Source organism: Bubalus bubalis, chromosome 1 (assembly GCF_019923935.1).
Source record: "Bubalus bubalis isolate 160015118507 breed Murrah chromosome 1, NDDB_SH_1, whole genome shotgun sequence".
Taxonomy (NCBI): domain Eukaryota; kingdom Metazoa; phylum Chordata; class Mammalia; order Artiodactyla; family Bovidae; genus Bubalus; species Bubalus bubalis.
The window spans coordinates 98,212,099-98,233,592 of NC_059157.1; the positions used below are offsets into that span (position 1 = coordinate 98,212,099).

Genomic DNA, 21,494 nt, shown 5'->3' on the forward strand with positions numbered 1-21,494 from the left:
CCCTGACTCTCTTAAATTCTATGAAGGCTGAGAGAGATGAGGAAGCAGCAGAAGAAAAGCTTGAAGTCAGCAGAGGTTGATTTATGAGGTTTAAGAAAAGCTGCCTCCGTAACATCAAAGTATAAGGGGAAACAGCAAGTGCAGGTTATCCAGGAGATCTAGCTAAGGTAATCCATGAAAATGACTACATGAAACAACAGACTTTTTTCAAAATAGATGAAAGTCTTACATTGGAAGAAGCCAGCTAGAACTTTCATAGTGAGAGAGAAGAAGTCAATGCCTTGCTTCACATCTTCAAATGACAAGGTGACTCTCTTGTTAGGGTCTAATGCAGCTGGTGACTTTAGGTCAAAGCCAGTGCCCATTTACCATTCTGAAAATTCTAGGGCTGTTAAGAATTATACCATATCTACTCTGACTGTGCTCTAAAAATGGAACAACAAAATCTGGATGACACCGTATCTTTTTACAACATGCCTTATGGAATATAAGTCCATTGTTGAGATTCACTGCTCAGAAACAAGATTCTTTTCAAAATATTACCACTTACTGACAATGCACCTGATCACCCAAGAGCTCTGATGGAGATATATCTTGTTTTCATGCCTGCTAACACATCCATTCTGTAGCTCACGGATCAAGGAGTCACTTCAACTTTTAAGTCCTCAGTTCAGTTCAGTCACTGAGTCGTGTCCGACTCTTTGTGACACCATGAACTGCAGCACGCCAGGCCTCCCTGTCCATCACCAACTCCTGGAGCCTACTCAAACTCATGTCCATCACGTCGCTGATGCCATCCAACCATCTCATCCCCCATCGTCCCCTTCTCCTCCCGCCTTCAATCTTTTCCAGCATCAGGGTCTTTTCCAATGAGTCAGTTCTTTGCATTGGTGGCCAAAGTATTTGAGCTTCAGCTTCAGCATCAGTCCTTCCAATGAATATTCAGGACTGATCTCCTTTAGGATGGACTGGTTGGATCTCCTTGCAGTCCAAGGGACTCGCAAGAGTCTTCTCCAACACCACAGTTCAAAAGCATCAATTCTTCAGTGCTCAGCATTTTTTATAGTCCAACTCTCACATGCATACATGACTACTGGAAAAACATAGCTTTGATTAGACAGACCTTTGTTGGCAAGTAACATCTCTGCTTTTTAATGTGCTGTCTAGGTTGGTCATAGCTTTTCTTCCAAGAAGCAAGCATCTTTTCATTTCATTGCTGCGGTCACCATCTGCAGTGGTTTTGGAGCCCCCAAAAATAAAGTCTGTCACTGTTTTATTCCCCCATCTATTTGCCATGACGTGATTGGACCAATGCCATGATCTTAGTTATCTGAATGTTGAGATTTCAGGCAACTTTTTCACTCTCCTCTTTCATTTTCATTAAGAGGCTCCTTAGTTCTTTTTGGCTTTATACCATAAGGGTGGTGTCATCTGCGTATCTGAGGTTATTGATATTTCTCCCGGCAATCTTGATTCCAGCTTGTGCTTCATCCAGCCGCGCATTTCACATGATGTACTCTGTTGCTGCTGCTGCTGCTGCTGCTAAGTCACTTCAGTCATGTCTGACTCTGTGAGACCCCATAGACGGCAGCCCACCAGGTTCCCCTGTCCCTGGGATTCTCCAGGCAAGAACACTGGAGTGGGTTGCCATTTCCTTCTAATGCATGAAAGTGAAAAGTGAAAGTGAAGTCGCTCAGTCATGTCCGACCCTCAGCCACACCATGGACTGCAGCCTACCAGGGTCCTCCGTCCATGGGATTTTCCAGGCAAGAGTACTGGAGTGGGGTGCCATTGCCTTTTGCTTGTAAGTTAAACAAGCAGGGTGACAATATGCAGCCTTGATGAACTCTTTTCCCTATTTGGAGCCAGTCTGTTGTTCCATGTCCAGTTCTAACTGTTGCTTCTTGAACTGCATACAGATTTCTCAGGGGGCAGGTCAGGTGGTCTGGTATTCCCATCTCTTGAAGAATTTTCCACAGTTTGTTGTGATCCACACAGTCAAAGGCTTTGGCATAATCAATAAAGCAGAAGTAGATGTTTTTCTGGAACTCTCTTGCTTTTTCAATGATCCAACAGATGTTGGCAATTGAATCTCTGGCTCCTCTGCCTTTTCTAAATCCAGCTTGAACATCTGGAAATTCACAGTTCACATATTGCTGAAGCCTGGTTTGGAGAATGTTGAGCATTACTTTGCTAGCTTGTGAGATGAGTGCAATTCTGCGGTAGTTTGAGCATTCTTTGGCATTGCCTTTCTTTGCCATTGGAATGAAAACTGACCTTTTCCAGTCCTGTGGTCACTGCTGAGTTTTCCAGATTTGCTGGCATACTGAGTGCAGCACTTTCACAGCATCATCTTTCAGGATTTGAAATAGCTCAACTGGAATTCAATCACCTCCACTAGCTTTGTTTGTAGTGATGCTTCCTAAGGCCCACTTGACTTCACATTCCAGGATGTCTGGCTCTAGGTGAGTGGTCACACCATTGTGGTTATCTGGGTCATGAAGATCTTTTTTGTACAGTTCTTCTGTGTATTCTTGTCACCTCTTCCTAGTATCTTCTCTTTCTGTTAGGTCCATACCATTTCTGTCCTTTATTGAGCCCATCTTTGCATGAAATGTTCCCTTGGTATCTCTAATTTTCTTAAAGAGATCTCTAGTCTTTCCCATTTCATTGTTTTCCTCTATTTCTTTGCATTGATCACTGAGGAAGGCTTTCTTATCTCTCCTTGCTATTCTTTGGAACTCTGCATTCAAATGGGTATATCTTTCCTTTTCTCCTTTGCTTTTAGTTTCTCTTCTTTTCTCAGCTATTTGTAAGGCCTCATCTAAATACTAAAGAAATACATTCCGTAAGGATGTAACTGCCTTAGATAGTGATTGCTCTTATGAATCTGGGCAAAGAAAAGTGAAAACCTTATGGAAAGAATTCACCATTCCAGATGCCATTTAGAACATTTGAGATTCATGGGAAGAGAGCAAAATATCAACATTAACCGCAGTTTGGAAGAGGTTGATTCCAACCCTCATGGATGACTTTGAGGGGTTCAAGACTTCTGTGGAGGATGTAACTGCAGATGTGGTGGAAATAGCAAGAGAACTAAAATTAGAAGTGGAGCCTGAAGATGTGGCTGAATTCCTGCAATCTCGTGATAAAACTTGAACAGATGAGTTGCTTCTTATAGATGAGCGGAGAAAGTGGTTTCTTGAGATAATCTACTACTAGTGAAGATGCTGTGATGATGTTGAAATGACAACAAAGGATTTAGAATATGACAAAAACTTTAGTTGATAAAGCAGGGGCAGGGTTTGAAAGAATTGACTTCAATTTTTAAAGAAGTTCCACTTCAGGTAAAATGCTATCCAACAACCTTGCACACTACAGGGAAATCACTCAGGAAAGGAAGAATCAGTGGGTGCAGCAAACTACTTTTGTCTTCTTTTAAGAAGTGGCCACAGCCATCCTAACCTTCAGCAACCACCACCTTGATCAGTCAGCAGTCATCAACATCAAGGCAAAAAGAGGATGACCCTTTGAAGGGTCAGATTATTGTTAATATATTTCAGCAATAAAATATTTTAAATTAAAATATGTAGACTGCTTTTTAGGCATAATGTTACTGCACACTTAATAGACTACAGTATAGTATAAATACAGCATTTATATGCACTGGGAAACCAAAAAAATTTCTGTGACTTGATTTATTGTGGTGGTTAAGAACTGAACCACAGTATTTCAAGGGTATGTTTGTACATATATTAAATTGCTTTCAGAGTAGTAGCTGTTCCATAAAGGACTGTTATAATTTAAAAACTGTACTGCACTATTATCAGCTTGACTTACTGCTGTCTTCTTATGTTGTATATCTTTGCATTTAGATTGAATGTATCACAGCATAATGGGCTCAAATACACTATTGTGGGGCCTTGGGCATGTGACTCCTCTCAATCTCAGCTTCACATCTCTAAAATGGAAATAATACCTCCCTCAGTTGCAACATGAAATCTGATCATACAGATAAAATGCTTAGCACTGTGCCTGGCATACAGAGCAACAATCAGCATTATCACTACCTTTTGTGCCTTTGCTCATGTTAGTCTTCTCTTAGAATGCTGATTATCCTCCTTTTCATTTTGCAAAATTCTAGAAGACCTGGCTGAAATACCCTTTTTTCCCAGTGGAGTTATCTTTTCTCAATCATGTCTCATCGCACCCAGGCTTATTATTACAGTTTATTGCATTATGTATGTTAATTTGCCACTTTTCCTCCTTGACTCATCCTGGTATTCAGAATGCTCCATTTTAGCTTTCTTTTTCCCCAGTGTTCCTCTAATACTTCCTCTGGACCATCTGATCCCTTCATATCATAACAAACTCCCATGACTGTCTTTCCTTCTGCTGGAATAAATTTTCCTATTTTTCTTTACAACTGGACTCTTACTCATTCCTCAGGGACCAACTCTATGAATTCTCTGTTTCCTCCAAGTTAGAATTACTCTTTCCCCCAGCTTCAATAACACGGTTTATTTCTCCCTTAGGAAACTTGGCATTATAACATCTTAATTATATGCATCTATCTTTCCCATTAGAATGTGAACTCTTGGAGGGAAGGATAATGTCTTATTCTTATCTATTTCTCTCAGTACCTAATACTGTGCTCAAAATAGAGGAGTAATTTATCATTTTTTTGTTGTATTTGTCCTATATAAATGCACTGAAAAAGCATCTGCCTAAACCAAGAGGTAAGATATACGACTGAAGGTGGCACTTCTGAATCAGCACTACCTTCTGTAAAGCTCGTGGGTTCCTGAATGGTTTCCAAGAACCAGATGAATAGATGGTTTAAAATGTATCACAGGGGCTATCTGAGATAAAATATCCAGTGATGAACATAAATAATGACCAACAAAGTCCAGGAAGCATAAAAGAAATTGAGTCACATGCAAGGGCAATAAGTCAGTAAAACTAAGAAAAAAATCCAATAAACTATGGCTGTGGTCTTAGTTCCTATGCTTTATGAATAATCCTTATTGAAATTTATGCTTTTGGAAAACTGGCCAGTTTCAGTCTCAGCATGATTAGGTCAGGGACATTTCCTGTTATCAATAGGAAGCTGCTCTACAATTAAATGGATCAATGATGCAGTGAACTGAATTAGTTGTTTTTTTATAGCCAGGTAATTGAACTGGTTGTGCAGTCTACATATTTTTAGTAGTACAAGCGTGATCTTTGAGTCTATCATGTAAGAAGACGCTTGGACTGCTTTAGCTTATTGATTTGAGAAGCAGTAAAAGGAACTGAGTTTGGTTAGGAAGACAGTGAAATAGCATCGATAAAGTGGTGCATTGGATGCACATTTCACTTGCTTAGTAGGTTTATGGGGATGGTGATTTTTTAGAACAATTTCCAAATCTGGTCTAATTCAGTTAGTACTATAATAATATACCTTAAAATATGGTGGAATGTTCTGTTTTATATTTACTGCATTTGGTTCTGGTCTATGGAACATTACAATACTTACTATTCATGGCATGCTGGTAAACTGCCTCTCTGTTCTCTCTTTTTTTTTTTTTTTCACTTTAAAAAAAATGTTTATTTTTATTGAAGGATAATTGCTTTACAGAATTTTGCTGTTTTCTGTCAAACCTCAATATGAATCAGCCATAGGTGTATATATGTCCTCTCTCTTTTGAACCTCCCATCTCCCTCCCCATCCCACCCCTCTAGGTTGATACAGAGCCCCTGTTTGAGTTTCCTGAGCCATACAGAGAATTCCCGTTGGCTATCTATTTTACAAATGGTAATGTAAGTTTCCATGTTACTATTTCCATACATTTCACCCTCTCCTCCCCTCTCCCCATGTCCATAAGTTTATTCTCTATGTCTGTTTCTCCATTGTTGCCTTGTAAATAAGTTCTTCAGTACCATTTTTACGGATTCGGTATATATGCATTAGAATACGGTATTTATCTTTCTCTTTCTAACTCACTTCACTCCATATAATAGGTTCTAGGTTCATCCACCTCATTAGAACTGACTCAAATGTGATCCTTTTTATGGCTGAGTAATATTCCATTGTGTATATGTACCACAACTTCTTTATCCATTCATCTGTGGATGGACATCTAGGTTGTTTCCATGTTCTAGCTATTATAAATAGTGCTCCAATGAACAATGGGATAAATGTGTCTCTTTCAATTTTGGTTTCCTCAGGGGATATGCCTAGGAGTGGGATTGCTGGGTCATATGGTGGTTTTATTCCTAGTTTTTTAAGGAATCTCCATACTGTCTTCCATAGTGGCTGTATCAATTTACATTCCCACCTACAGTGCAAGAGTGTTCCCTTTTCTGCACACCCTCTTCAGCATTTATTGTTTGTACTTTTTGATGAGGGCCATTCTGACTGCTGTGAGGTGATATCTCATTGTAGTTTTGATTTGCATTTCTCTAATAATGAATGATGTTGAGCATATTTTCATGTGTTTGTTAGCCATCTGTATGTCTTCATTAGAGAAATGTCTATTTAGGTCTTTTCCCCACTTTTTGATTGGGTTGTTTGTTTGTCTGGTATTGGGTTGTAATTTGGAAATTAATCCTTTGTCAGTTGTTTCATTTGCTATTATTTTCTCCCATTCTGAGGGTTGTCTTTTCACCTTGCTTAGAGTTTCCTTTGCTGTGCAAAAGCTTTTAAGTTTAATCAGGTCCCACTTATTTACTTTTGTTTTTATTACTGTTACTGTAGGAGGTGGGTCATAGAAGATCTTGCTTTGATTTATGTCATTGAGGATTCTGCCTATTTTCCTCTAAGAGTTTTATAGTTTCTGGTCTTACATTTAGGTCTTTAATCCATTTTGACTTTATCTTTGTGTATGGTGTTAGGAAGTGTTCTAATTTCATTCTTTTACATGTAGCTGTCCAGTTTTCCCAGCACCATTTATTGAAGAGGATGTCTTTGCCCCATTGTATATTCTTGCCTCCTTTGTCAAAAATAGGGTACCCCATAGGTGCATGGTTTATTTCTGGTCTTTATATCTTGTTCCATTGGTCTGTTTTTGTGCCAGTACCATACTGTCTTGATGATTGTAGCTTTGTAGTATAATCTGAAGTCAGGAAAGTTGTCTCCTCCAGCTCCATTTTTCTTTCTCAAGACTGCTTTGGCTATTCAGGGTCTTTTATGCTTCCATATGAATTGTGAAATATTTTGTTCTAGTTCTGTGAAAAATGCCATTGGTAATTAGATAGGGATCACATTGAATCTGTAGATTGTGTTTTGTAGTATAGTCATTTTCACAATAGTGATTCTTCCTAGTCAGGAACAAGGAATATCTCTCCATCTGTTTACATCATCTTTGATTTCTTTTATTAGTGTCTTATAATTTTCTGTGTACCATTCTTTTGTCTCCTTAAGTAAGTTTATTCCTTGATATTTAATTCTTTTTGTTGCAATCGTGAATGGGATTGATTCCTTAATTTCTCTTTCAGATTTTTCATTGTTAGTATATAGAAACGCAAGTGATTTCTGTGTACTGATTTTGTATCCTGCAACTTTCCTAAATTCACTGATTAGTTCTAGTAATTTTCTACTAACTTAAGGGTTTTCTATGTACAGTATCATGTCATCTGCAGACAGTGCAGATCTGCATCTGCAGAAGCTTTACTTCTTCTTTTCCAATCTGGATTCCTTTTATTTCTTTTTCTTCTCTGATTGCTCTAGCTAGAACTTCCAGAACTATGTTGATTATAGTGGCAAAAGTGGACACCCTTGTCTTGTTCCTGATCTTAGGGGGAATGCTTTCAGTTATTCACCATTGAGAATAATCTTTGCTGTAGGCTTATCATATATGGCCTTTACTATGTTGAGGTAGGTTCCGTCTATGCCCATTTTTTGAAGAGTTTTAATCATAAACGGGTGCTGAATTTTGTCAAAGCCTTTTTCTGCATCTATTGAGATGATCATATGGTTTTTATTTTTCAATTTGTTAATATGGTGTATCACATTGATTGATTTGCATATATTGAAGAATCCTTGCATCCCTGGAATAAACCCAATTTGATCATGGTGCATGAGCTTTTTGATGTGTTGCTGAATTCTGTTTGCTAAAATTTTGTTGAGGAATTTTGCATCTATGTTCATCAGTGATATTGGCCTGTAGTTTTCTTTTTTGTGCTGTCTTTGTCTGGTTTTGGTATCAGGGTGATGGTGGCCTTGTAGAATGAGTTTGGAAGTGTTCCTTCCTCTGCAATTTTTTTGCAAGAGTTTTAGAAGGATAGGCATTAGCTCTTCTCTAACAGTTTGATAGAATTCTCCTGTGAAGCCATCTGGTCCTGGGCTTTTGTTTTTTGGGGAGATTTTTGATCACAGCTTCAATTTCAGTGCTTGTAATTGGGTTGTTCATAAATTCTATTTCTTCTTGGTTCAGTCTTGGAAGATTGAACTTTTCTAAGAATCTGTCCATTTCTTCCAGGTTATCCATTTTATTGCCATATAGTTGTTCATAATAATCTCTTATAATCCTTTGTATTTCTGCATTGTTTGTTGTAACCTCTTTTTCATTTCTAATTTTGTTGATTTGATTCTTCTCTCTTTTTTTCTTGATGAGTCTGGCTAAAGGTTTGTCAATTTTGTTTATCTTCTCAAAGAACCAGATTTTAGTTTTATTAATCTTTATTATTGTTTCTTTCATTTATTTTTTCTACTCAGATCATTATGATTTCTTTTCTTCTACTAATTTCCAGGTGTTTTGTTCTTCTTTTTCCAGTTTTAGGTGTAAAATTAGGTTGTCTGTTCAATGTTTTTCTTGTTTCTTGAGGTAGGATTGTATTGCTATAAACTTCCTTCTTAGAACTGCTTTTGCTGCATCCCATAGGTTTTGAGTTGTTGTGTTTTGTCATTTGTTTCTAGAAATTTTTTTAATTTCCCTTTTGATTTCTTCAGTAACCTGTTGGTTATTTAGAAACATGTTGTTTAATCTCTATGTGTGTGTGTTTCTCATGGGTTTTTTCTTATAATTGATATCTAGTCTCATAGCATTGTGGTAGGAGAAGATGCTTGACATGATTTCAGTTTTCTTAATTTTACTGAGGTTTGATTTGTGACCCAAAATGTGGTCTATCCTAGAGAATGTTCCGTGTGCACTTGAGAAAAAGGTGTACTCTTCTGCATTTGGATGGAATGTCCTGAAGATATCAATGAGATCCATCTCATCTAATGTATCATTTAAGACTTGTGTTTCCTTATTAATTTTCTTTTTTGATGATCTGTCCATTAGTGTGAGTGGGGTGTTAAACTCTCCTACTATTATTGTGTTACTGTTAATTTCTCCTTTTATGTCTGTTAGTGTTTGTCTTATGTATTGAGGTGCTGCTATCTTGGGTGCATAGACATTTACAATAGTTGTCTTCCTCATGGATTGATCCCTTGATCGTTATGTAGTGTCCTTCCTTATCTCTTGTAATCTACTTTATTTTAAGGTCTATTTTGTCTTATATGAGGATTGCTACTCCAGCTTTATTTTGCTTCCCATTTGCATGGAATATATTTTTCCATCCTCTCACTTTCAGTCTATATGTGTCTTGAGATCTGAAGTGGGTTTCTTGTAGACAGCATATATATGGCTCTTGTTTTTTGTGTCCATTCAGCCAGTCTGTGTCTTTTGGTTGGCATATTTAATCCATTTTCATTTAAAGTAATTATTAATATATATGTTCCCATTGCCATTTTCTTAATTGTTTGGGGTTGATTTTGTAGATCTTTTTTCTTCTCTTGTACTTCTTGACTATATAAGACCCTTTAACATTTGTTGTAAAGCTGGTTTGGTGGTACTGAATTCTCTTAACTTTTGCTTGTCCGAAAAGCTTTTTATTTCTCCATCAATTTTGAATGAGATCCTTGTTGGGTACAGTTATCTTGGTTGTAGATTTTCTCCTTTCTGTACTTTAAATATATCCTGCCATTCCCTTCTGGCCTGCAGAGTTTCTGCTGAAAGATCAGCTGTTAAGCATATGGGGTTTCCCTTGTATGTTACTTGATGCTTCTCTCTTGCTGCTTTTAATACTCTTTCTTTGTGTTTAGTCTTTGTTAGTTTGATTAGTATGTGTCTTGGCATGTTTCTCCTTGGGTTTATCCTGTATGGGATTCTTTGTGCCTCTTGGACTTGATTGACTATTTCCTTTTCCATGTTGGGGAAATTTTCAACTATAACCTCTTCAAAAATTTTCTCATACCCTTTCTTTTTCTCTTCTTCTTCTGGGACCCCTATAATTCGAATGTTGGTGCATTTGATATAGTCCCAGAGATCTCTGAGACTGTCCTCAGTTATTTTCATTCTTTTTACTTTATTCTGCTCTTCAGAAGTTATTTCCACCATTTTATCTTCCAGCTCACTGATTTGTTCTTCTGCTTCAGATATTCTGCTACTGATTCCTTCTAGAGTATTTTTAGTTTCAGTAATTGTGTTGCTTGTCTCTGTATGTTTATTGTTTAATTCTTCTAGGTCTTTGTTAATTGATTCTTGCATTTTATCCATTTTGTTTTCAAGTTTTTTGATCATTTGTACTGTCATTATTCTGAAATCTTTTTCAGGTAGTTCGCCTTGCTTCCATGGCTGCCTGGCTTTCCTCTAAAGGCAATTCCCACCATGATCTCCTCCCTCACAACTCCTTGATCTGTCTCTCTGCAGTCAACAGCAGCCCTGGCTCTGGGATTGCTCCACAATCCCTAAACTCCAGCTCCCAGCTGCTGCTCCTTCCAGGGGACCAGTATTCCTGTCTGGGGTATGTATGGCTGTGGCAAGGACTGTCTGATTCTCATTCCATTTAGGCTGCCACAGATCAGCTGTTTTAGCGTTAAATGTTTCTCCTCTGACTCAGACAATTGGCCTGATTTGGGGATCAGACCCCTGCTTCAGTTCCCCCACCCACTGAAGGCCAGTCCAGTCCTACTAACAATCCTGTTTTTCCCAACTAGTTCCTTGATGCTTTTGAACTGTGGTGTTGGAGAAGACTCTTGAGAGTCCCTTGGACTGCAAGGAGATCCAACCAGTCCATTCTGAAGGAGATCAGCCCTGGGATTTCTTTGGAAGTAATGATGCTAAAGCTGGAACTCCAGTACTTTGGCCACCTCACGCGAAGAGTTGACTCATTGGAAAAGACTCTGATGCTGGGAGGGATTGGGGGCAGGAGGAGAAGGGGATGACAGAGGATGAAATGGCTGGATGGCATCACTGACTCGATGAATGTGAGTCTGAGTGAACTCTGGGAGTTGGTGATGGACAGGGAGGCCTGGCGTGCTGCGATTCATGGGGTCGCAAAGAGTTGGACACGACTGAGCGACTGATCTGATCTGATCTGATCCTTTGTCCTACTGAGTTTTGCGTGATCTGATCTTATCTGATCTGATATATTCTTTTCCACTGATCAGGTCCCCCTGTCTGTGCTCAGCTGGTGTTCTGCATGCACTTTTGTGTCTGAAGGTGTATTCTTGATGTATCCATGGAGAGAGATGTACTCCACGTCCACCTACTCCTCTGTCATCATGTTCTCCTCTTGTCTTTTTGTTTTTTAAAGCCATGATTTTTAGTGTTTTCCTATTCCTACGGTGTAAATACTCCCATTAATGGCTGATTTTAAGCTACAACAGTCTAACAACAACTCTCAAAATTTCTGAATCTCTGACAATGAGCTCTTAGGGGCTGGTACACCATTGCAAGCTACTACAAACAGTGGAGGTGAGCCTATTAAAATTTAAAATCATGCAGTCTTAGGACTAGAAGCATCCAGAATATGTTAGTCCTACTCCTAACTTTTCAGAAGAAGGAAATTAATGCTGAAGATAAGTAACATCCTTAAAGTCATGCAGAAAATTACTAGAAAAGTTGGGATTGGAATCAAGGTGTCTAGATTCCCCATGCAGTGTTCTATGCCAAAGCCTTTATACAGGGAGTAGAGAAAAAAGTAGTTTTTGGCTATGAATGGAAATCTGACTCTATAATCGTGTCTTGGGCTATAGATGGGACAGGATGGGTGACGGGCTGTGAACATGAAGCTCCCTCAGAGTTGCTCCAAACTGTGTTAAGAATCACTTAGGAAACTGTGTACTTTGTAATCTTGGTTTGTTAGATGGGCAGGGCACTTAACCTTTTATGGCTTTGGATTTACTATTTTTTAAAGACAGTTTTTAATATTAGTATGTCTTAAACTCAAGTGGTAAATAATCTAGGGTACTTTATTAAAAATCATTTCAGATGGGGTTAATTTTAAGATAGCTCAAAGAAGAAGCACTAATTTAGATCCTCTTTGAAGACCCTTTTGGATCTAAGGTAGTTTATCTGTTTACTCATATCCAGGAAACATTTCTAGAGTGGTAATTCCTTAAAGGAGTTCTTAAATTAGCTGAGCTGCATCAAAGGCACCTGAGGCGCTTTCTAAAATTTCTGAGCACCCAAGGTTCCACCCAAGACCTGTGCAATAATTGAGGAAGAGGAGGGCTGGGAAATTGGATTTTTTTTTTAGAAGTTGCCTATTTGATTCTATACTAGAGTTAGGAACTTCAGAGGTTTCCAACCTAGAGAATGCTGTGTAGGGTAAGGAAGTGATAACTTGCTGTTGACTACTGACCCATAGAGTAGGGGCTATGTACAAAAATTTTATCCAATAGTTTCTCAGATAGGGAATGGGAAAAAGCAGATGATGAGCTCTAGGGCACTATTGAGGAGCAACTGGAAAGCGTTACTGTAGTTCTTAAAGGGGCAAGGACAAAGTATGGAGTGGACCAAGGTGGCCTGAAATACAGTACTAATGGTGACTCAGCAAACCACAGGTTTGAACTTTGCGTGTCTGTATTGCAAGCACCCAATTACGGAAATCTAATGCTTGAGATGTATTCTTTAGAACACGATAACACGAACACGTTAAGATGGCTCTTGCCCTCCTCTTCCCTGTATTTGTAAAAAGACTTGTCAAACCACAACAAACTAGAGAATCCAAAATTGATTTTACCCTTTAAAAGACCATGCCACCTTTTCAAATATAAAGTTTTAGGAATTATGACTTGGTTGTTGGGCACATTCAGTTTTTAAAAAGGTAAAGCTTTGACAATGATTTGCTATTTGACCACAAAATAGGGAGGATCCTTTCTAACTACTTCAATCACATTGTTATAATGAAGACTGCTTTAAAGAAAACACAAAAAGCATTTCAGGCTGGCAGAAAAGAGTTTTAAGAAGAAAAGCATTTGGGCATTTAATCCTAGGTTCTCAACAAAGGTTCCTAAATCCTTAAAGTCTACTGACCCTCAGCATTCAAACCCATCCACGTCACGCAGAAGAGTTTTGAATCAGAGAATTACATGTTTTCTCATTTTCCTTCACAGATCCACCTGTTCTAATAAAAGGCTGGAAAGTAATCTAAGATTTGCCCACTGATTTTTCATACCCATTTACCTAAATCTACATTCTTAAAGGGCATTCTCAGTGAAGAGGGTCTGCTGTTACATTATTTGTGAAAAAGAAAAGGAACTACATTTGCTGCTTGCAGATTCACAGTGTAGATGAGAAGTCCTGAAGGAAATGAAACTTGTTTTAGATCAGATCAGATCAGTCACTCAGTCGTGTCCGACTCTTTGCGACCCCATGAACCGCAGCACGCCAGGCCTCCCTGTCCATCACCAACTCCCGGAGTTCACTCAGACTCACATCCATCGAGTCAGTGATGCCATCCAGCCATCTCATCCTCTGTCGTCACCTTCTCCTCCTGGCCCCAATCCCTCCCAGCATCAGAGTCTTTTCCAATGAGTCAACTAAACTCATGGGAAATGCTGACCTAGGTTAATTAAGAGGGCAGTAGAGAAATAGTTCCTTAGAGGTGTCAGAAAGTTGTTCCTACTTCATCAATGAATAAATGATTATGTAAGTTTAAGACATGTTCAATGGACCATATAATTTTATTGGAGAGGTCATACGATTCTCACAAGTTGCCTATTTGAATCAAAGGGAGATTTACTTTATACAAAGCATATCATTTCCAAGAACCATCATTTATTTAGCTTTATACTTTGAAATAATTTCAGATTTATAGAAAAGTTCTAAAAATGCACAGTGGATTTCTATATATTTCTATATATTATTCTCTCAAATCTCAAAATGTTAATCATATTTTAAAAATCATTCTTCTTCTCTATATGTGTGTGAATATACAAACACACACACAGGTATACATTCTTTTCCCTGGACCATTTGAGAGCAAGTTGCTGACATGATGCTTCTTTGCCTCCAAATACTTGTGTGTATTGCTAAAACAAAGGACATCCTTTTATATAACTCCAGTACAAATAGCAAAAAAATAATGTTGATTTAACACTATTATCCAGTCTATAGATCTTAATCTTACCTGTCTCAGTAATGTCCTTTTCTAACAAATAAAGGCTTTTTTATTTTTTTTGCCCAGTATTCAGTCTTGAATTGTTTGTTGCATTTAATTATGTCTCTTTCACCTCCTTTAATCTGGAGCAATTCCTCAGTCTGTTTTTCATGACCTTGTAAATTTTTTTTTTTTTTAATTTCACAGCCTCTCTTGATTTTTTTAAAATTTATTTTTAATTGGAGGATAATTGCTTCACCATATTGTGCTGGCTTCTGCCATACAGCAGTGTGAGTCAGCCATAAGTACACTTTTTTGAAGAACAGAGGCCATTTTGTAAAACACCCCTCCATTGGATTTGTCTGATGTTTTCTCATGACTATTAACAGATTCAAGTCATACACTTTCAGGAATGTGTGCTCTTTTCAGGAGAAACATGATATCTATTTGTTTCGCTGCTAGTAACGTTAACTTTTGATCCCTTAAAGTGATATATCCCAGGTTTCTCCACTGTCAAGTTATGATTTTTCTCTCTGTAGAATATCTCATGGGCTTTGAGATTATGTAGATACTCAGTTTTTCATTAAACTTTCACCTACTAGTTTTAGCATTTGTCAAGAAATGGCAACCCACTCCAGTATTCGTGCCTGGAAAATTCCATGGACAGAGGAGCCTGGTGGACTGCAGTCCATGGGGTCACAAAGAGTCGGACACAACTTAGCAACTAGACAACAACAACGTACATAAAGAAGTAAATTGAGGCCAGTTCAAATTACTGGTAATATTGTGCCATTTTTCTAACATGCTTTGGAAATGCTTATTTCATTCTCTGTGCTTCATTTGGGTAATTATTAAGAAAAGTTAATTCTTCAAATGTTTACTATTATTATTATATGATCAGTGATCTTTTTTTTTCCTTTTTGGCCATGCCATGTGGCATTTGGAATCTTGGTTCTTGACCAAGCATTAAGCCCATGCCCTCTGCAGAGGAAGCGTGGAAGCCTAATCACTGGAACACCAGGAAATTCCCTGATTAGTGATCTTTTTTTCCTCCATCAAATTCCTTATTTGCTACTCAAGATAATTAGCTATTATCCAAATTTGTCTCTCATTTTTCTGCTTGAAGAGTACTTTTCCTTCTTGACTATTTATAAAGTCCCAGCAGAAGTGGAGACCTTTCCTCTCCCCTCCTTCCTGTCTATCCTTTCTCAACCATCCTGGGAAGTGAAAAGTGAAGTGAAGTCACTCAGTCATGTCTGACTCTTTGCGACTCAATGAATGGTAGCCTACCAGGCTCCGCTGTCCATGGAATTTTCCAGGCAAGAATACTGGAGTGGGCTTCCATTTCCTTCTCCAGGGGATCTTCCCAACCCAGGGATTGAACCCGGGTCTCCTGCATTGCAGACAGACGCTTTACCGTCTGAGCCACCAGAAAAGTCCACAATTTAGTCACAAACTTCTTGTTCACAACCTGATGAGTGGGCCTTGATTCTATTACTATGACTTGTAACCTCAGATGATGGTTAGTAGTTTTTAGCAATAAAGTATTTTTTAATTAAAATATATACAATATAGTACAATATAGTTTTAAAAGACAATGTTATTGCAGACAATAGAGACTACAGTTTATTGTGAACATAACCTTTACACGCTCTGGGAAACTAAAAAATTCATGTGATATACTTTATTGTGTTATTCACTTTATGGTGGTAGCCTGGGATTGAACCTGCAGTATCTGTGAGATACACCTGCATGGCAGTTGCCAGATGGTGATTTCTAAATGCCATATTTCTTTTACTTTAGCTGTTATTGTACTGGGAGGACCCTTCTCTTCTGCCATTGATTCATTTATCTCTACCTGTATGGACTCATCGGAGAAGGCAATGGCACCCCACTCCAGTATTCTTGCCTGGAAAATCCCATGGACAGAGGAGCCTGGTGGGCTGCAGTCCATGGGGTCGCTAAGAGTCAGAGACGACCGAGTGACTTCACTTTCACTTTTCACTTTTATGCATTGGAGATGGAAATGGCAACCCACTCCAGTGTTCTTGCCTGGAGAATCCCAGGGACGGGGGAGCCTGGTGGGCTGCCATCTATGGGGTCACATAGAATTGGACACGACTGAAGCAACTTAGCAACAGCAGTATGCACTCAGTTTGTTGTTTTATTCTCTGGGTTATAACTTATTACTATAATTATTTGTTTTGATGCTCAGTTGTCCCAGATTGGCTAGTATGATATTCTACAGTCGATGTCCTTTAGCCATATCCTCATTTCTTTGCACATCTCCTTACTATCTGGCAAAGAATTCTGGGCTCATCTGTGCTTTCCCTGACCTAGCCCAGGAATTGGTAATTTTTCTAAGAAACCTGTTTTTGTTTTTTTTCGTTAAGTAGAAAATTTAGAAACCAAGATCTAAGTGCTAGGTATTCTCATTGCTATCTACTGTGACTGTTTCTAGACACTCTTAGAGGACAGAACTAGTAAACACATGTATATATGTATTTGTATTTCTATATCTATAAATATTTATATTTTCAATTAATCTAAATGTAGGAAAAATCCATGAGTTCATACTAATGCTGCCAATTCCAATCCTGGACCTATGATTTATAATTACTATCTTGAAACTGTGTCAGATCTCAGGCTTGATAACATTAATCTGCTGTAGAATAGGACCTGCAATATACTCTGGAACTGCACAATACATCTACCCATTCACTTACTAACTTATACCCTATGTGCTAGGACCTGGTTCAGTTCAGTTCAGTTCAGTCGCTCAGTCGTGTCTGACTCTTTGCGACTCCATGAATCACAGCACGCCAGGCCTCCCTGTCCATCACCAATTCCTGGAGTTCACTCAGACTCACATCCATTGAGTCAGTGATGCCATCCAGCCATCTCATCCTCTGTCGTCCCCTTCTCCTCCTGCCCCCAATCCCTCCCAGCATCAAAGTCTTTTCCAATGAGTCAACTCTTCGCATGAGGTGGCCAAAGTACTGGAGTTTCAGCTTTAGCATCATTCCTTCCAAAGAAATCCCAGGGCTGATCTCCTTCAGAATGGACTGGTTGGATCTCCTTGCAGGCCAAGGGACTCTCAAGAGTCTTCTTCAACACCACACTTCAAAAGCAGCAATTCTTCAGCGCTCAGCCTTCTTCACAGTCCAACTCTCACATCCATACATGACGACTGGAAAAACCACAGCCTTGACTAGATGGACCTTTGTTGGCAAAGTAATGTCTATGCTTTTGAATATGCTATCTAGGTTGGCCATAACTTTTCTTCCAAGGAGTAAGCATCTTTTAATTTCATGGCTGCAGTCACCATCTGCAGTGATTTTGCAGCCTCAAAAAATAAAGTCTGATACTGTTTAGGAACACAGAAACAAGAAAGATTTTCTCCTTATCTTCAAGCAGCTCAATCTATTAGAGATGATGGAGGAAAAAAATAATGACAATATAGTACAAGTTCTGTTATTTACAGGGCTCTATGGGAACTGAGAGGAGGACCACCTGGCCCAACCTGAGTAAACTGGATTATTTCAAAGGAAGTAAAAATAGGTTGCTTACACTAGTTATTGGAAGTTCTTAGATTATTGCATTTGCATGAAATAAAGAGTGCACTTTGTTTCTGAGTAAAAGCACATTTTATGGAGAGCTCTCATTTATCTAGAAGAGGCCTCTGCATTGATTGAATTTGTCACATTACTATTTAGCCAAGACAATACCTATGCAAATAAGTTCCAAGGAAACTGCTGTTAAGTTTGTGGGTCCAAAAGTTAGGTTTTGGTCTTTCTGTTCTGCGCCTCCCAATGACCATAAAGGAAGGGAAAAATGTGGGACTTCATTTCAAACTACCTATTATCCCAAATTAAATAAATTGACTTTGCCATTGTATTGATTGCCACCCTCTTGAGTAATGGGCTTCCCTGATAGCGCAGCTGGTAAAGAATCTGCCTGCAACATGGGAGACCTGGGTTTGATCCCTGGGTTGGGAAGATCCCCTGGAGAAGGGAAAGGCTACCCACTCCAGTATTCTGGCCTGGAGAATTCCATGGAGTGTATAGTCCATGGGGTCACAAAGAGGCAGACAGGACTTTCACTTTCACTCTTGAGTAAAAGAATAGTTTATGCATACTGATTTATCTAAATGTAATCTTAAACTAGAAAGTTTGAAAGAAAAAGATTTGTGTGTGTGAGAGTATATATATGGAAAGTAAAGGCTAAAAAAAAAAAGCAGGGTGGAAATAAAATAATCAAATGAAAAATAAGGGGATTTTATTTTTTCTGTCATATATATATACACATATATATGCATACACACACACATATATATAGTATTCTAATCAAAATTTATCACTAGATCCTTGTTTCCCCCTTATTTTCAAAAAATAAGTGTGGGCTGTCTTCTGGTTTGAGCACATCTCATCAGTTTCCCCCAGTTGCAAGTCTGGTCACTCTCATATTGCTTATATCACCAACTTAGAAATGCCAGATGAGAAAGTTGCTCAGTAAGCTATGTAAGTAAAGACTGCCAGTACCAGGAGGATGATTGTGACATGACTTGCTATCCTTCCTTCTGCTACAAAATGATTCTTTAGTATATCTGATACCACAGAAAAAAGTAGAACTGAGAAATGTATACACCTTTTAATTCACTACAGAAACATAATCAAACATGACTGAAATATTTATTTTTTATCAGGGAACCTTAGATCATAGTAGATATAAAATCAGTTTAGTCATGAAATGGTCATGGTAAATAATAAACTTCAAATGTTAATAAAGATACTGAAGTTTTATTCTTATGCTTTTTATAAAAAATGTAATTTTAGGTAACCATAAAGTTGAGGCAGGGGTAGTTTGGAATTTTGGAAAGAATTGCCAGCCATTGCTGGCTGCATCTGGGAGCAGAAACACTTGAGATGACTGTGTGTGCATCAAATGGAAGGGGCTGGCTTGTCCCAGAGGTCCACGTGCTGACAGCAGCACCAGCACGTGCAGAAGGCATGGGCCACCCACTCTGCACCGTGCTCCTCTCTCTCAAACGCAAGGGACCGTAAGAACAGTCAGCCACCAGGTCAGGGCTTTACTCTATGTAATGAGTAGTGAAAGCTGCTTTGAAAGCGAGAATTTTAAATTACTTTATTAAATATTATATTCAATTTAAAAGTTTTGACCATCCATAATCATCATGATACAATATGTGTGTATATGTGTAAAAAAATACCCATCAACATGCTTTAAGAGGAATAACTGTGCTTTGTAATCTATGCAACATGAAATATGATTTTCTATAAAAAACCAATAATCAGAAGCATGAAAAATGGTATGTTTTAATAAGAGCCTATTGCAGATTCTGGAATGCTTGTGGCATGCATGTCTCTTGTCATGTTGGACTTTTCCTTCAGTTTTGACTGGAGTAATGTGTGTTCCACAACACCGATTCTAATGTCCATCTGAACGGTTTCTTGCTTCAGCTTCGTTAAGCTCTGTTTAATCTTCACCAGAGGAGCTGAAGAATGAAAATAACATGGAATAAAAATTTTCATTTGGAGTATCAGTTTATTACAGAATGGTATGACATTTTCCTCACTTTGTCTTAAGCCAAAAATAGGGTTAAAAACATAGCTAACAATTTACTGACATTCACACAGTTTTGCTGTGGCATTTTAAACACCTGAAATTTCTAGGCTGGGAAATGATGTAGCATTTGATGTACTAAGGCTGAACTTCTTTTCTAGAGGAAGAGTTGCTAAAGGGGTATATAATGATTTCTTCAGTATTTTTTAATGGGCTAGTATATTTGTCTAAGGAAAAAAGGATACTATGGGAGAAAGGAGATTAAAAAAGGGATGCAAAGGGAAAAAAGAATTACTTTGAGACACAGCTAATGGGCTCATTCAAACATACTAAAACCCCTCTATACATCACCTTTTGAAAGATCACTCAGTATATACCATTAGAACTCTAAAATCTTTCTAGAACATAGAAAGGCCTTTGGGCAATCACCACCAGGCCATGTCAAAGTAACTAGCTCACAATGGAGGATGATTACTGTTGGAATATTAATTCTTCCCTATCTGACCCTTGACTATCAGGCCTACTGAGGGTGAGTGAAAAAGGGAGTCATCACATTACCACCTACACTGAGTGTTTTTGTACAATAAAATGGAATGATGAATCTCACTGGATGAAAACAGAACAAAATATTACTTTTTTTTTTAAACAGGCATATCAAAGTGTATATTTAAATATTTTCTACCCTATTTCTGAACAGATATAGTTTGAATAAAATCCTGAATGACTCTTCTCAGCTCATTTATAATGTAAAAATGTAAAATGTAAAAAATGTAAAAATGACTCTTTTCAGCTCATTTATAAGGAAAATAGTATACTGATTATCAGACATCTTTTTGTACCATGTACCCCTCCTTCAAACAAATTCATTTTAAAAAGGAGACTTCCTATTTATTAATACCTTCTAAAAAATACATTTCTTAAGGAGAGACACTTCTTTTGCTTATTTTCTTCTTAAAATTAGTGTGTACTTACCACCATCGGTCATACTGCTGCCTTTTTCTTCCATTTCTTGTTTCACCTTTTCTAGCTCTTCTGTAACCTTTCATTGAAAACAAAAGTTCTCATGAACACTGGATTTTAAAGAAACTTCCAAATTTTTGAATGACGTATTAAGACAAATAATTCAGACATAATACACACATAAAGGGATACAAAGATATTAGCAGTATCCTGGACATAATTTGGGCTTCCCAATTTGAACAATAAGATAAAGTATGCAGACATGCCAAGCTTTTTATCTTCTAAGCGTGCTCCTATCGTTCAGTCAGTTTAGTTCAGTTCAGTCGCTTAGTTGTGTCCGACTCTTTGCGACCCCATGAATTGCAGCATGCCAGGCCTCCCTGTCCATCACCAACTCCTGGAGTTCACTCAGACTCACGTCCATTGAGTCAGTGATGCCATCCAGCCATCGTATCCTCTGTCCTCCCCTTCTCCTCCTGCCCCCAATCCCTCCCAGCATCAAAGTCTTTTCCAATGAGTCAACTCTTCGCATGAGGTGGCCAAAGTACTGGAGTTTCAGCTTTAGCATCATTCCTTCCAAAGAAATCCCAGGGCTGATC

General features: G+C 38.3%; 1 protein-coding gene across 1 annotated transcript in view; it reads right to left on the reverse strand.

Moving 5' to 3' along the window:
• Positions 1-19,131: 19,131 nt before the first annotated feature.
• The window catches only part of IFT57 (intraflagellar transport 57), a 72,738-nt gene continuing 70,375 nt past the window's right edge, over positions 19,132-21,494 (reverse strand). Inside the window, exons 10-11 of the mRNA XM_025283524.3 lie at positions 20,908-20,974; positions 19,132-19,867 (exon numbers count right to left, since the gene is read on the reverse strand). Of these exons, the coding sequence (XP_025139309.3) occupies positions 19,689-19,867; positions 20,908-20,974 (246 nt within the window). The 3' untranslated portion in view covers positions 19,132-19,688. The remainder of the gene's footprint in view (positions 19,868-20,907; positions 20,975-21,494) is intronic.